The following is a 17,396-nucleotide window of genomic DNA, read 5'->3' as shown; positions in this document are numbered from 1 at the left end:
CCTTTTGCAAATTTAATGCTTTCACCATCCTTTCTGTAATGAAATTCGACTGTGAAGCCGAAATCCCAACAACACTCTGCACGCTGTTGTCCCGCCAATTATTATCCTCTATATCGCTACTACTGCTGTTGAGAGGAGAATGTGTTTGTCAGTAACATTAGACGTTAAGGCTGCAGGATGACCGTTTACTTTTCTTGACTCAAAATTTAAATTTTTGCTGTTGGGGGGGGGTGGGGGGGAGTGGGTTTTTACCTTTTGAAGGTGGTAAAAGTGTGTTGTGTTTTTTGCTGCAAGTTTTGCAACCATTTGACTTGCAGTCTTTGATAATATGCTTATGTGATAGACAGTTAATGCACAGAACCTAAATCTTTCACTGATTGTAGTCTGGATAATACAGGCATATTTTGAAAACTATCACACTGATATATTTTATGACCCTTTTTGCATAAGGGGCAACATGGTTGTGTTGCTGAAAAATGAACTAGAAGGTTTTTTGAGTTGTTGATGGTTTTGAATTAAATTTATTACTACTTTGTTTAAAACTTGTGGTTACTCTGTTTAAAAGGTCTATTTAGATCAATAGCTTCTAAAATGTTACACCTATTTGTCTAGGAATGATGTCAACTGATGAAACGTGGGCAAGTTTGTGGTGACTAATTGGTTTTCCCATAATTTGAAGGTGGCCAGATCTCTAAGTTTTTGGACGATCATGTGAACCAAGAGCGTGTCCCATTGGTTGGTTGGTTGACCAAGACATTTGAGTGCTCTCAAATGTTTGTTAACCGTATCTAAAAGATCTCTCTTGCTGCCCCGGACTCTTTGGTCAAGTTTTTTTGTGACTTCAAACAGTGACCCAAGGACACATGATTATTGACAATAACCACGCTTGTTGTCAAATCTATTCCCTTCAAAAGAGTCCAGGCATGTGTCGTAATTTGACGATGACAATTCTAAAAGATCCTATTATGTTGAGAGCGGGGACCTTGCAATGTTGATTTTAAGTAGTGGAACTTTTTGGATTTGTGAAAGTGACGTGTTTTCTTCTCTATGATTTGAATTAAATAATTCGTAAAATTGAACCCATTACTTTCGTATCTCCCCACTGAAGGTAGGCCAGATTGATTGTCCGGTAGTTTAATTTGTACTGCTGATGAGGGTTTCAGTAACTGAATTTATTGGCGTGAACAAGTTGTATGATTTGAATTTTGTTTGGGAAGGAGAGCCTTTGACCTAGCCAACAATTCAAAGTATAAGTCTTCAAAGGACTCTCTTTCTACGTCATGATTGCTGTCGGTGTCTATTAATTCAATTTCTGATTGGACTCTGCTTCAAATTCCGACAAACAATCCCTAAATACACTGAATCTGTCTTCGAGTTGTGAAGATGGATCTTCCAGATTGTTCAATCCTATCAACATAAGTCCCTAAATCGAGTTAATTTAGATTTAATTCCTGCTCGCTTGGCAATAAATTTTCTTAATTCGTCTGACATGTTCTTGCTTGAAAACTATCAGGAATAACTGGAATAAGTAATATGGAATTGGAAAGGACTTACTTGATGACGAATTAGGTATCCCACTGTTGGTCACTGGAAACACGAGCCACTGGTCGATGGCACTGTCACTATGGTCCAAGTCCTCCGAAGTTGCACTGTTGACACTGGTAGTCTATGTTGACGAAAATAATGCACTGTTCACTAATGTTCTATAAAACATTCTGGTACGATTGGACTATGCTGGTCTAAAGTGTTCTATAAAGTAATCCGGCTCTTTAGGACCATGTTGGCGGCGCGCATGACGGGCCTTGAATACTGGAATATTTATATGAAATGAAACACTTGTTTTTGAACGAACTGAACTTGTATTTACTCAAACTAAAATGTTAATTACAAAAAGTGGAATAAGCGGACTGTATTGTAATACAGGCTAGCTGGCGCTAGCTGTCCTAGAACTATATGTAATGTAAGAGCTGTGTGCTCTCTACCCTACGCCTCCGGAGTACAATGAAGAACTGACTAGAGGAGAACTCTCGTTCTAGGCCCTTGTCCCAGGTAAAAGTTCTTTCTTGCTCCCGACGAGGCGTGAGGGCCAGCCCCTCCCGCCCTGAAGCGACCCTACCATAAACCTGGGGGTAACATCCCTTGGTTCGTGGAAGGCCACCTCTAACAATGGGAGTGAAAGCTCTCTGTCGCCTCCCACGCCCCTGAGAACAAGAACTCCATACCTCCAGGCGACCTTGTCATAAATATTAGGGATGTCACCCGTAATATCTAAGACAACAATTCTAATTCCTCCCCTCTAACAATTACAATAATAAACTAACAGTAAGATACTAAACTAATTACAAATATATTTATAACCTAACATAAATGAACTATATCTAATAAACAAATAAAGTAAAGGACTAAGACCGGGCCGTAACACTGTGTCTCAGCTTGCTTAATTGGGATTTTTATCGATTACACTGAAATACCATTATTTCCGATAAGTGTGTTCAACTGAAAGTCTAAAGACTTTTATATTAGTCTTCTTTTAGACTAACGATTTCTTCACGCTGGTATAACACATCAATTGTTACTAAAATCGTTAGAGGTATGCAATAAGATACCATGAAATATTGGAAAGTAATTGTACAATTTTCAAAAGTACATACAAAACAATTTTAACCCTCCTATTATGGAACTCAACCTAAAACATAAACTACGCAGATGACTGAGTATTTTATAAAATCACTGGGGTGAAAATAGATAAAAATATATGTGAACATATTACATCCTGTTTTGAATCCACAGATCTTGTAGATATCTTTCAAATGAAAACTACTACCCCGCAGTACAATTGCTAATAATGGAACCAGATAAGCAACGACACCATACAACTTTGATAAACAGAATAATGCAACAATTTAAGTGAAATTTCTCTTAAGCTGACTAGTCTGACAGAACAATTAACAATGGATAAGTTTAAAAGCTCATATTTCCAAAAACGTCTACCATGCCAGATTCCCCATAAAACTAGACTTTTCTAGAACTCGGTTAAGATTTTTCCAAACCAATTGTCAGTCGGCCTAGTTTTGTTGGAGGTCAAAACTGGAAGGTATTCAAACGTTACAAATATATAACGATAATTTTTAGGTGAAAACAGAGTAAGCGACAGTTTCTTCCTTACTGTAAATTCTATCGATTTTAAGATAAACTATGTTAATGTGCTTACAACACAAATTAGATCCGGACTCCAGGAGATTTATAGACTTGAGAGTATTGTACCTGTTTAAAATCGGTCGGATTCTAAACTCTGTTTGCCGAAACGCAAACTCAGAGCAAGATGTGTATCTGTATGTCAAGGAGGTGCTCAAAGTAAATGAACCAAAAACAAGTAATATGGAATCAGAGTTGCCCAGCAGATGGATACAATTACTGCAGGAGTTCTCTGATGACTTAATAAACATCCTCTTGAATATAAGTGGAACGTAATCCTGAAAGAGGGCAATGGTTTGACTGGTATTTTTTCTATTTTACAGAACGCAAATGTGAAACTATGATGGTACTTTTGAAATATTCCTATCGATATAATAACTCTTACAGAGTTTAAACTTTTAACATCAGTATAAGTTATCAAATGATCTATCGTTTTAGTAAAATAAAATGGCTTTCCCTTTTTTTCGTCACGGTTATTGGATTTGTTTGCAGCACTTCCTCTTGCATTGTTTATTATATATTAAACAATTATTTTGAACCAGTTATAATAAATATATTAAAATAAACTTATAATAGATTTAAATCTTATTATAAGAGATCTCTTTACCTGTTATATGGAGCAGCAGACAGTGAGAAAAGTTACACCTGACACAATAAGCGAGTTGCTGAGTCGCGCTAAGGCGGGAACGATTGCTTCCGGCGCGGGAAATGTGTAATTACACAGTTGTCGGCGCTTCTCCTTCAAGTCTACTTTGCTTTGCCTTCCGTGAATCTGTTCACAGCAATTTGAAAAATGGATCCGGCTTTTAACTGTCCTTTTGTGTTTCGAAGTATCAAACCACTTTAATAAAGAAAAGTCTTTGTAAAATTATTAAATTCAATTGTACAGGGTGAACCTGAACAGGGGAAATATTTGGATGTTTTGTAGGGCTACAAATAAAAAATATGTTGCTGCAAAGTCCAAGCTTGTGTTCATTCGTAGATATATTTCTCTACAATGTCAAACAATAAATCATATGCCTATTTTAAGATTACGTTTGAGAAATTTTTTTGCATTATAAATCAATCTACACGATTATCCCACTTTAGTATAACTATTTCTTTATATTGAATTTGTTTTGCCCAGTATAATCAGTCGCCCTGACTGTAATGAATGCAATTGTGCAACATTAAACTCAGCAACGGTGAAATTACGCTTTCAAAACATTCAGAGTAAGAAGGTTTCTATATATACATTGGTCAACCTGGTAATGTATTTATATACTAGATACACTTTACGGACGCATAATTGAAGTATAGGATCTCTGTAATTTTGTAATAAAAATTTCTGTTGGTTAATAAACAAGATAGAAGTGAAGGAATATTTTATATTAATGTGGGGACTGATGCTGTAAACTATATATTTGTTGTTTGTACTATATATTTTGGTATATTATGGGAGTAGGATATATCTTCAAATGTTGCATAAAATTGGATGCCAACAAATTTGGATATCGATATTTATGTAAAAAATTTAAATTAACATACATCAAAGTACAGGAGAATTATCTGTAAAATGATGGAACACGAGGAAACACATACTTCAACAAGTGTTACAATAAAAGTACTAAGAATAGTTGAGCTCCTTTTCACCCTCCGTATTGTGCAGGTGTGTGAAATCAGATGCTATCAGACTTGACTCCTGAGATACAAACAATTCGGTACCGATGAAGCTCAAAGCCTCTTTGGATAGTTTGTACATCAGAGACAGCTAGAATACAAAATCCAGAGAAATCTTGATAAATAGGCGTTCTTACTGTCTCAGAAGCTGCACAGTTAAATGCTTTATCATGTTTAATACACGATCCCAAAGTACGGCGGAGCAACCGAACTTTCTGCTTAAGCCACCAGTGCACTAACTTGAAGGTTAAATGGAGCTGAACTCAACAATTGCATTGAACAAGTCCTTCCCACCATAGCTACGTTAAGAGTACTAAGAATTTGAGCTTTCTTAGTATGCTAGGCATTAAAAATACAACAACAGTTTCAAAATTTAAGAACGTTACTTAAGAAAAGGTCTGTTATTCTTGAAAGCTTTATAGCAGAAGAGGTTCATATTTTTAGCCTAAGAATATACTCTAAATGTATATTTCTGGTTAATATACAGCCAGTATACATAATTATGAACTTCACTTTTACTGATAACCAGCTCTATTGAGTTTACAGTACTGAAAGTACTTAAAAATATATTTTTCTCACCAGTCAATATTTATTTTTAAGTTAATCCGTGCTTTATAACCACGTCTATCATAAAACAAGTAGAAAAGAGACAACACATTTTATTTATAGGTTTTATAAAAAATAATCTTAAGTAATTGTTTAGAACTTGGGATGAAAAATAAATTAACATTTCTGAAGGTTCATGAAATCTAAAATAGTAAATATTTTCAACCCAGTACAACTTGTTTCATACTTGTTTTTGCCTTAGTCAGGAATGTGGTTATTATATTGCTCAGTCGACAGTATTGTAATGAATTAACTAATTTCGCCTATACCAACGATTAAAATTCTTTTTTCAATGCCGTGATTCATAATTGTACTTACAAGAAGTGAAGACGTATTTGCCTTGCGGCCGTACATGTTGACAGGTTAAGGACAACAAGTTTAAGCTATGTAGAGGTCAATGGTGTGATGGGAGGAGGGGGTGTTGCTAATTGTAGTGTGTCCCTGGGGTCAACAGTGAGTTTGGGTTGACGTCATTACCATTATACAGACAGGAACAATAGTGACATGTAATGGTGTTATTGATTAACCAGACTTTATTATGAGTCATCACCTTTTAGTAAAAGTTTAGAAAAATTATATATACTATATTGGTTATTAATGGAATTAAAGTCATACCTTTTTGTTAGCACGAGCTTATTATGGAGGTTATTTTCCATGTATTGTAAGCTTTGTTATATGAAATTGTTACGTAATTTTATTTTTTTTTTTTTTTAGAGATCATACTAGTGTTAAACTATGTTCTAAAATTTTATATATCATAGACATCTTTATTTCAATGTTGAGTTTTAGTTATAGAGAAAAATCTTCATTTATATTAAATTTTATTGTTTATTAAAATTTTTCACATCCTGTCTCAAAATTTATAGTTTTTTATGAAGTATTAAAGGGTAGAAGCTTCCAAAGGCTATCATGGTTGAATCGCCAACTCTTCTACCAGTCCAACATTGAACTATTTAAAAACAGTTCAACACTACCAGTTCAACACGCTACCACGAACATAAATATAACATTACTGATGATGGAGTATGGTGGTCCATATGAGTGGCATATGGGTATTGCTCAATATTAAGAATGCCGCCAAAAGTCAAATCGCTTGTCAATTCAGCACCACTCCCCAAAGCATGATTTGCTTCCTTGATTTTTCGATACAAATTCAGTGTAGCTAACTTCTTCAATATTACACACACGTACGTTGTTACTTATACTTTACCTCTCTTAAGTTGAACAAAAAGGAGCTGGTCAGAAAGTTTGCTGTTTATTATTCTTCTGAATTATATTAAAGTTGACCATTTAGCAGTTCATTTACTTTAATATATTAGTTTTATTTATAACTAAAACCAGTACTACAATATTGAATTTAATAGATCATACAGATTCTATACACAAGTGAACTAAAATACGAACAACACACAACTAAAATACAAGTGAACTTTTATGTATTTTTTAAGCCGACAGTTTTTACTGTTCAGAACTATATTTTGCGAATATACATTATCCGTGTATAATAAATATGAGTGAATAAGTAAATTCACTAGGCTATATATCGTATACAGTTAAAATCACTACACTTGAAGCAAATTTTGCTTTATAATTTAATATTAAAATAACATACAGAAAAACTTACTATTTAAACGTTTCCTATGTCCACTAAAATGAGACATTACATGTTTGATATAAACGGTCACTGTGTACCTTGGGTAATATTCAATAAGATACTTGAATATATGATGATAATTTTAGTTCAAGAAGTAAGAACTAGGACGTAAAATGTTCTTTAATGTTTTAAAAAATAATTCATGGTGTACAAAATTAATTTCCTGTAAAAGAATTTATGAGGGACGTTCATGGTCTTTTATAATGTGATATATATATATATATATATATATTTTATATATATATATATATATTTTATATATATATATATATATATATATACCATATTATAATTAAGAATGAGTCTCAATTGTACGAACACTCAATATATATACTAGATTATGGGCCTTAATATATCAAGTACGCTAGTTTTAGATGTAAAGCCTAAAAAATAGTTGAGATTATAACAATTACTAACTTACACGATTGTCTGTTCATAAAAAATATAATAACTCTATCATCCTAAATCACGTTGCACAGTTTGACAATGCTGTGTTGTTTATAGACGGGAAGTTCCATGTCTTGCCTTCAGGCGAGCTCCTGGTGCACAACGTGGAGTTTAGCGACCAATTTCCCTCCTACAGATGTCGCACTAGACACAGGCTGACCCGCCAGGTCGAGGTCAGCTCCCCTGCAAACGTCAGAATACAAGGTTTGTTTACGCTATCTATGAAAGAAACCTAGTTTAACCATAAGTGAATGTAACACACAGCTTCCATTAATCAATACTTCAATAATGTTCATTGCTCCAGCCAGGGTTGCCTGCCCACCAAGTACACAAGAACACTGTCTAAGAGTGATCCTCGACCCTTTGCCAAATTTGTTATGATAATACCTATTTAGGTCTTTTAAAAGTAACTATAATTACGTCTATAGGAGCCTCTGTCTTGCTCCTATAGACGATCATATTTATTATGATATCTGTGCCCGTTCTGGTACAGAATTACAATAAGCACCCCTTGCTGGTAACAACAATAATATATTCAACTCGACATAACAAAATTCAACCCACAAAATAGGTCCATACCTTTTACGAACTTTTTTCTTGTGTGTGTCATGAGTCGCAAACCTTGCGCTTTAAAGCTAGTAAATGCGGTTTTATCTAAGCATTGGTAGACACACATAGAAAAACTATCATCGTACCCAAGGCTTTACAATCATGCTGTTCAATTCTCAATCCTGTGTATAAAATTAACAATGAAAGATATTTCATACCTGTATTTTAGGGATAACAAAAACCAAGTAACATATTTGTACCTATTGCACATTTTAAATACATTTTTGTACATAGTAGCATATCCATTAACCGTTTTACAATCCAAACATCATTTCTTTCAATATTATAAATTAGTTACATTTCATAATATATTATTCCAATTATAAGTCAAAGTGTAACTCTACATCACTTTAACTACAAATAGCCTTTTTCCCGAGTTTTGAAAACGAAAAATTAATACGGCAAATTCAATAATCCATAAAGGTTTCTTACACTTGTGGTATTGAAACAGTTTTCATGTACGTATTTACAATGACTGTATACTCGTAATGAGCAACTCTAATGTCTGATAACACAGAGCACAGAGGTATCGTGTCTCCGGCGATGGTGGAACACTCCCCCACAGTCCAAGTGTCACACGACGAGGGTGCCGTGTTGTTGTGTCTCGCCCAAGGCTGCCCCACCCCTGATTACAGGTAAACAACGCTCACCCCCGCCCCCGCCCCCTCCCTTGTGTGCCGTATTCTATCCTGTCTAATTGCTTTTTGTCAGGGCTATTACTCAGCCGGCCTTTGAGATAAGGGTCTGAACAACGCTACACTGATGTTGTCGCCTTTGTTACGTCCGCACTCAACATCCTGTTATTAACGCTTTCAGTACTGATTTAGCTACTTTTTGTACGGGTTCACTGCAAATTAAGTTCTTTTAAACACGTTAAATTTCACCAGAGAGTTGCAGGATTTCATTTTTACAGTGATCATCTATATGGTGATCTCAATCCAGAATTTAACATAAAGCAGTTGATATGTCCTCTATCTGTTTAATGGATATATTGCTTTAGATAATATTCACCAAGTAACTTTATATTTCACGTATCTCAAATTTCTTATAACAATAAAGTCGAGAGTAACTGAAGTTGTAAATGTAACAAGTTTTTGGATTGGAGTGTTACTTCATACAACATTATTTTTAAATATATAAACAACATGATAGATTAACTTACAATTGAAATAAATGATCTTCTTTGATAGCATTTTAGTTAATTTATAATAAAGGTCACGTCAAAAATAATAAAGTTCATTAATCCTCAGAGAAAGCTGTCTCAATTTGGGAACTAACAGAATCGTGTCTTTGAATTGGTGTTTCTCCTATTTTTATGTTCTGACTGAAGTGCTTTAAACAGTTATTAAGAATCTTTTAAAAATTATTTAGATTAACTATCTTATCACCTCATATAGTGTAGTAAATGTGTAAGATTTTTGCAACACTAGATATAATAATTATTAGTCTACTTTTTTTAACCATCTCTTTCATATTCTAATAACTTCACAGGCTATAATCATGTGTAATGTATACACAAATTACAAGACAATAAGATTAAGCCTCATTAATAGTGGTTCCACATTAAAGCACTACAGTTTAACATTAGTACAGTGCTTACGTTGGATGCATACCCCTGTACGGTTCAGCATGTGAAATATTGTGTCTAGTCAGGTACGTACTCATTAAACCCATGCACACCTGACCCACTGGAGCCTCTTTCTATCAAATATTTACAACTAAAACGTATACAACTTATACTACCAAGTTGATATTAGCGCTGTTGGATTTGATAATATAGGCTTCGGTGGTCTGCTATAACGATTTCACTGTACTTATCAACACGATCACGATTTTGAAACGGAAGACCAGATTAATAATTTTGTTGTTATTTCAGTAATCTTTTAACAATATTTTTCAAGTTGGTTTTGAAGAATCTTTTTTATTTATTATAGAATAATAATAAACTGAAAAAAGCAAAATCTCCTCAAATATGTTTTATCCGTTTTATGTTTATTTGTGTGATTATTTTTATTTTCTCGATGGACAACAATCGTGGTCAAAAGTTTAGATTACACAGTTCTATGGGTACGCGATCACAAGAACACGTCGATAAATAGACCGTTGTGGGAGAGTCAGTGATAATATCCGTACCATAGTAACAAGTGATTTAACTCAGGTTAAACCAAAGAAAGAAGATCAAAAAAATAATATAGTTTATATTTAATTTGTGATTGTCAGGCTTTCTTTTCTACGAGATAGGACAAGTAATTTAAAGCGAAAAGTAGGCAGATATTTATTTTTAAGGTGAAGGTAAAACCGTTTTAAACTATCTAACCTCAAAATGACGCTTGGATATTACATTACGTAAAGGTCGTAAAGTATGAAACCAATTTAATTTTCAGGATATGATTCACTAATATTACAATCTTCCTTTACTGTATCTAAAAATAAAGAGAGTTTACTTCCATTTACTTTCAAGTCTGATTAACACTAAGAAGTATAACACATCCTTATCTGTCAATGCAATGATTTACACTAAGACGTTTTTGTATATTGATATTTTTGAGAAAAAACTCAACTTTTGTGTTTAATACGTACTTTTTTATTTTGTAATACCTGCTAATGTGCACATAGCTAGCATCTTTTCTCTTTTCTTAAGTAATATATCGTGTGTTTAAAGTTATCTCTTATAATTTGGACTTACATACGTATTGTTGCAGGTGGTACCACCTCCAGCCGGGCTACGAAGCGGTTTCAGTAGTACCAGGACCACGAGCGAGGGTCCTAGGCCCTGTTCTTGCCATAGAGGCTGTTACCGAGGAGGACGCAGGTCTGTACCGGTGCTCGGCCAGTAACGCGGGGGGAGAGGCCAGCGCGGAGCTCAGACTTGTCGTCACCAACACACTCCATGTCGAGGTATAGTCTTAGAAATTTAGAAGATTGATTAAGATCTTTATTTTATTATAAACGTTTATAGAATCACAAATGCCACAAACTGATCACAGTTAAAACTTTAATTTCAATACGCATTACACTTGAAAACAAATAAGTTTTACTATAAAGGGTAGTACGTCTCCTAACAAGACTTCTCAAGGTTGTATAGTCAGTCTTCTGGTTCAACATTTAAAAGGAATATAGCTTCGCTAACAAATGTTTAAAAAGCTACAAAATGGCGCATCACCTTATATTGACAATAAATAGCCTAACTATTTCTTCACCAAATATACTAATAACCCTCTAGATTCGTAAACTATATAATTTTCTCACTCATAAAAATGCAATTCACCATTTAAAAGATATACTATTGTGTATATTTGAGTTAGAATTGTTTCTTCGAAAACCTGGTATGTACGTTACGCGCTTCATACTTCAATTCATACTTTTAAATAAAATTTGCCTTTAAATAAAAGAAAAAAAAACTATAATATTTGCTAGTGAATACAGTAAATATCGAATATTAAGCATTGAGGTGAACGAATTAATGCTATCAATTTCCAAAAGGCAAACTGTAATAACGATAAAGATTACCCATCACTTTGAGATAAATAGATTATTACTTCCTGCAATTACTTAAATTTGTTTCTATGAACAGCTCTGTACGCAAAATCTATGAAATCAAATACAGATTAATTCAATATGGGATACGATTGCCAATCCGCTTTGGCTGATCCTAACGGAAACATAATGTATGTGGGCACTTTCTACAACGGGTCTCATAGGTGTTACTTTTAATATTGTATTCAAAGGTATTGCCACAGTTTATGAGAATCTTGAGGAGCTTGCTGTAAGTTGCTAAGGAGAAAGAAAATGGATTGACCTCGCTACACATTTTGAAGGAAACTGAAAGTAGTTCATTAGGGAAATAATAGTACTAATTAAAAATTTATTATAACAAAGAAACAAAAAGTGTGATCTTGATTCTAGGTATCACCAACTGTACTTTCCGTGCATTTGGGGGGCTCTGGAGAGTTCCGGTGCATAGTATCTCCCCCAGGCACCTACCTGACCACATGGTTCAAGGATGGCCGAGTATTACCGGGCATGAGCAGTGGGGATACTCTGGTGCTGAACGGCATCAACAGGGAGGACCAGGGCATGTACCAATGTCTGGTACGGAGGGCTGAGGGGGAGACAGCTCAGGGGGCGGCGGAGCTACAGCTTGGTGGTAAGTTCAGTGAGAATACAGACTATTGGCCTTTTAAGTATTAAACTGCGTAATTTCATTATTTCTTAAATTATTTTACAGACGCATCCCCTGCTCTGTCGTACACCTTCATAGAACAGACGCTTCAGCCAGGACCTGCTGTTTCGCTCAAATGCAGTGCACAGGGAAACCCCACACCCCAAATTACGTGGGCCTTGGATGGCTTTTCTCTTCCCAATAATGTTAGGTATGATTCTTACACCAGCATTTTCTTATTGCACCTTTGAAAATTAGATTTTTGAAATACGTAAGAAATGTTTAATAAAATACACGAAAATATAAAGAAAAACATGGAAAATATTTAGATGAGTAGCATTCACAACTCAACATACACAAATGTAGTTGCGCTTATTACATACCTTATAAGATGGCTCAGCAATTGCTTACTTATAACTTCTTCAGTTTTGAATGCATACCATTGATTTAAACGTATTATTATAGTTATTATTAAAACAGTTTCTACTGGTGTTATGTTACCTTAAATGTGGAAATTTTACCGCTACATTGTATTAATAAATTTATAATGTTGAAATATTTTCAAACCTAATTTTATACCTGTTGTTAATGTTATCGGTGTTATTATTTCTACTATTTCAAAATAATAACTTGAACACTAGTTCTCTGTCTACAATACTATGTATTGTATTAAGTTTTCAGACACGGATGTAATAATAAAATTATAGCGATGCGGAAATTGAATACTTAATGCAGTGTTTTACAAAGCAACAGGTAAATCAGAGAAAAGAGTACTAATGAAAAGACCATGTTACAGTGTCAAAGGAATCGAAATGTCCTAGTTTCCAGTACGAGCCGCGTAGTAGCAATTTCCTAGATTAAAATTTAGCAACGTTGGTTAAGCAATAAAGAAACCTTTTCAAATATTACAGAGTATTCTAACTGAAGAGTGTATACTTGTGGAATGCATTAGGACAATTGATTTTATTCAGTATGTGCATACCTTCACTGCTGCTCTTTACTAAGTTAGATATGCTACTCTCTATCATATTCTGCGCCATAAAGCAGCTGCAGCAGTCAACGTTTTAAGCCCCGCATCAAAAAATGTTTTATAACACTTTATCCAATGCAGTTACTTCGTTTCCAAATTATTTTCCCTGTTTTCAACTCCTTAGAATAACACCTTCATTACCACCAGAATCAGTGACATTCATTTATTTAGCCGTTAAACTGTAATATATTAAGTAAAATGTAACAGAATTTATTACTATAATGAACAGAAGTATATTATGATAATAATCGCACTATCCCTCCGCAGGTTTATGATCGGTCAGTATCTGACGATCCATGGGGACGTTATCAGCCATGTGAACATCTCCAATGTGGCAGTGGAGGACGGGGGAGAGTATTCGTGTACGGCGGAGAACCGAGCAGGCAAGGCTACACATTCGGCCAGGCTCAATGTGTACGGTAAGTACAAAATGTAGAGTTAGGATCTTAGAGAGAACTCTAATTCACCAGTTAAAATTAGTTCTAGAAATACTTTCCTCTCTAATACCTGGTGACAAATTGTATAATGTAACTTCAGAAACAGGTTTGAATAACTGTACTTTCAAACGCTTTTCACAGATGATGATGGTGAAAAATTACATTCACGGTTAATATTATAGTAAAAACGGTGAAAACACAAAGGTATTTGTGAAATATATACATTTTTTGTACTGTATTAAATGTGTTTCTTGTTAATTTTTTCAGGTTTGCCTTACATTCGGCTGATCCCCAAAGTCACAGCGGTTGCCGGGGAGACCTTCCAACTAAAGTGTCCGGTGGCTGGATATCCGATAGAGGAAATACACTGGGAAAGAAGTAAGCATTTCTAACTGCATGTTTCTAAAATGTATATATATTACTAAGACATATATAATGCATCTAAAACAGCGTTTAAAATTCAAATAAGAGGTTTAATACTTAATATTGTTTTAGTCTAGTCCTGTACCTGTATAACCAATGCAGGCTTTTTTATTTAATTGAAGAAAACGTAATTTAATTTAAAAAGAAAACATTTTATGATTATTACAATAAAAACTTTACCCAAAAAACTTAAAACAATAGTTTAACGTATAATTACAATCATTCTATGCTAAAATAGATACTAATTTGGCTTGATTTGAGGTTCCACTGAACAAGGACGTTCGATTGCAGTATACACTGGAAGTAAGCTTTAATTTATCCTCTAAATATTTTGCAGTGTGTTTGACTTAGACCCCAAAGAATAATGGTTTTTCATTGAAAAGAATTCCTATAATATTTATTTGCTAATATTGATTGGTTTAACTGATAAATACTATTAAATATTCGTATTTATTTTTTAGAATTATTACACCACTGTATTTGTAAGGAAAGACGTGTAGCGTATGATTACATAATCACACTATGCAACAGTGCCACAGTGACTTGGATAGACACGATGATTATGGAAGCTACATAATTAGAGTGAATAAAATAGTACTATTGAATTTTAAATATAAATGATTTGTAACACTCTCATGCTTGATGTAATAAAATATAAAAATTCCTTATTGTGCTCTAACCTGTAAGTTACACCACAGTAAGTGACAGGAACATTAGGTTTTGATAATGATAATCTTTTGTTTCAACTGGTTCAATTTGAGATATGTTTGAAAAACATTAAAGTTATAACATTCAATTAAGAGTATAACGAATTAATAACCTTTATACAATAGTATTATTGAGTAAAGCTCTATGGTTTGAGAAGTTGTGATTAGGAAAAGAGGAGGAATTGGGGACTTTTTGAGAGAATATCGCATAAAAAAGGTAGATTTTGCTGTGACGCATTGCAATAACTTCTCAAAACGATAAAGTCTAGACTTCAGAAGAGGAATGAAACCGCTATTCTGAGATCTACATTTATTTGAGCAGAAGAGCAACAGCAATTTGAAATAATGTTGACTCTGGTCCTAGGCGGACGTGAGCTGCCAGATGATCTGCGGCAGAAAGTGATCGGCGGGACTCTGATGATAAGCCCGGTTCAGAAGTCGGCAGACGCGGGAGTCTACACTTGCTGGGCACGCAATAAACAGGGCCAAAGTGCGAGGCGTAGTGGAGAGGTTGCTGTAATAGGTAATTATACCACACAATTTAGGTCCAAGTTGGAAAGGCAAGAATCGTGTCACTGTATGTAACTCATTTATGAACTTTAAACTAAGTTATATTAGAAACAACATTATAAGAACTATTCAGTACGTAAAATTCAGAGAATTGGGTAAAACTATATTGAAAAGTTGCTAATTTCTGGTGTTCTCTGTCCATATTTTACTACTTTATCGTACGAAAGCTGTCCAAATTATCGAAATCCAGTAAGAATAACATACACATACGTTATTGGTACATGTCTTATTTAATACTTTTCGACTTAAGCATAGTTTAATTTCTTCAAAATTTTTTCAGTGACTATATATTAACTAATCCCAAAACTAAAATGAATAACACAATTAACAGCAAACATGTATATTAGCCTGCACATTACTACTGTTTGTGAGATGAAAAGTGCTTTTTATATTAAAATTTTTTGTAATATTTGGTTGTTTGATTAAATTAGAAAGAAATCTTTAGTTATGAAAACTTCTACAATTCTTTTCTTTCTACAGAGAAAATATCTACAGTTCTACATAGGAATATAAAAAAATAGTTATAATATTTTATTTTTGTAATTTTACTACAGTATTATGATCAAATCAGAAATAAAAACGTTTACAATCAATAGATTTAATTTTAACACCTAAAAACAGGTTATTTTTTAATCTAATTCAAATACAAATTCTTATTAAAAATTTTAAATATATATATGTATAAGATTTTTCAGAAACTATTTCAAAGCTTCCATCCCATGATGCCATATGAAAAATATATCATCGATGAAATGTACCCATTGCAGTGGTTGAAAATTTTGTAATTTTGTATACATTTCTTATAAGATTCAACCTTGAATAGGTTAGCATATAATGGAGCCATCCTGGTGCCCATACCTGTGGCACAAATTTGTAGATATTTTTTTTCGTTAAATTTATAATTGTTCATTGTGAGGACGAATCGAATTGAATTAGTAAAACATTTGGTCGACATAATAACATTATGTTTTCTAATGTCTAAAACACTCTCTACAGCCTTCAGACCTTGTTCATGTGGTATGTTCTTGTATATAGTTTACATTTACATTTACTTTTATGAGAGTATAAAGTTCTGGAATTGGTTTTTGCACCATAATTGTATATATATATAAAATTACTGTATTGTTAATTATTGTATATATATATTATTGTATATATATATATATTATTGTATATATATATATATATATATATATATATTGTATATATATATATATATATATATATATACAATAATTATACTATATACAAATAATTAGTAATACAATTTTTCTATAGAACAAAATTGTAGATCCTATATTTAAATTTTACAATAAATTGTTGACTTATCAGATTTCTATAAATTCCATTTTTCATGCCAAAAATGTTTGAAGTTGAAATATAAACGTTAAAAAAAAATTAAAAGTACAGTACGAAGCCTTGAAACAACCCAGTCAATGGTGAGATATCAGTATGTGTAAGAAACTTAACGGTCTAGCCTAAGTACAAATGACCGCAGTCTATTATATCAGTAGATTTATATATAGGTCAAATACCGTTTATATGGGTTTGAAGTGTTTAATAATCATGCAGTTTATTTTCTAAAGAAATCACCAAAGTGGATACCAACTGTTGTGTACGGTAAATATTAATAGGGCATTTTTACTCAGTTCTGTATTTTTAAATACATTGAATTCCAGCTATGTTGTACTCTCCAGAAAAAAATAAAATTACAACAGTAACTTTGATACTATATTAAAATGTAGTGTACATTAACAAAATAAATATAATCGATCGCATGCACTAGTTTAAAATCTAGTACATTTTATTTCAATTTTCAAAGTTCCTTGTTTTAAAGTTTTTGTATAGTATTTTGTTTTTAAATATCAAAACCAATAGTGGAAATATCTAGAATTAT

General features: G+C 33.3%; 1 protein-coding gene across 8 annotated transcripts in view; it reads left to right on the top strand.

Annotated features, from left to right (window-relative positions):
• The window catches only part of LOC124366619 (Down syndrome cell adhesion molecule-like protein Dscam2), a 191,096-nt gene that overhangs the window by 134,955 nt on the left and 38,745 nt on the right, over positions 1–17,396 (top strand). For all 8 annotated transcript variants that reach the window (XR_006922839.1, XM_046823250.1, XM_046823238.1 and 5 more), the window contains 8 exons: positions 7,619–7,765; positions 8,688–8,805; positions 10,873–11,068; positions 12,077–12,317; positions 12,399–12,543; positions 13,630–13,781; positions 14,067–14,177; positions 15,294–15,452. Coding sequence is in view for 7 of the 8 variants with exons in the window: in XM_046823250.1 (XP_046679206.1) it covers positions 7,619–7,765; positions 8,688–8,805; positions 10,873–11,068; positions 12,077–12,317; positions 12,399–12,543; positions 13,630–13,781; positions 14,067–14,177; positions 15,294–15,452 (1,269 nt within the window). In the remaining variant the exon portion in view is untranslated. The remainder of the gene's footprint in view (positions 1–7,618; positions 7,766–8,687; positions 8,806–10,872; positions 11,069–12,076; positions 12,318–12,398; positions 12,544–13,629; positions 13,782–14,066; positions 14,178–15,293; positions 15,453–17,396) is intronic.

The sequence above is a fragment of the Homalodisca vitripennis genome, chromosome 1 (assembly GCF_021130785.1).
Source record: "Homalodisca vitripennis isolate AUS2020 chromosome 1, UT_GWSS_2.1, whole genome shotgun sequence".
NCBI lineage: Eukaryota > Metazoa > Arthropoda > Insecta > Hemiptera > Cicadellidae > Homalodisca > Homalodisca vitripennis.
This window is presented reverse-complemented; position numbering and strand designations above follow the sequence as displayed.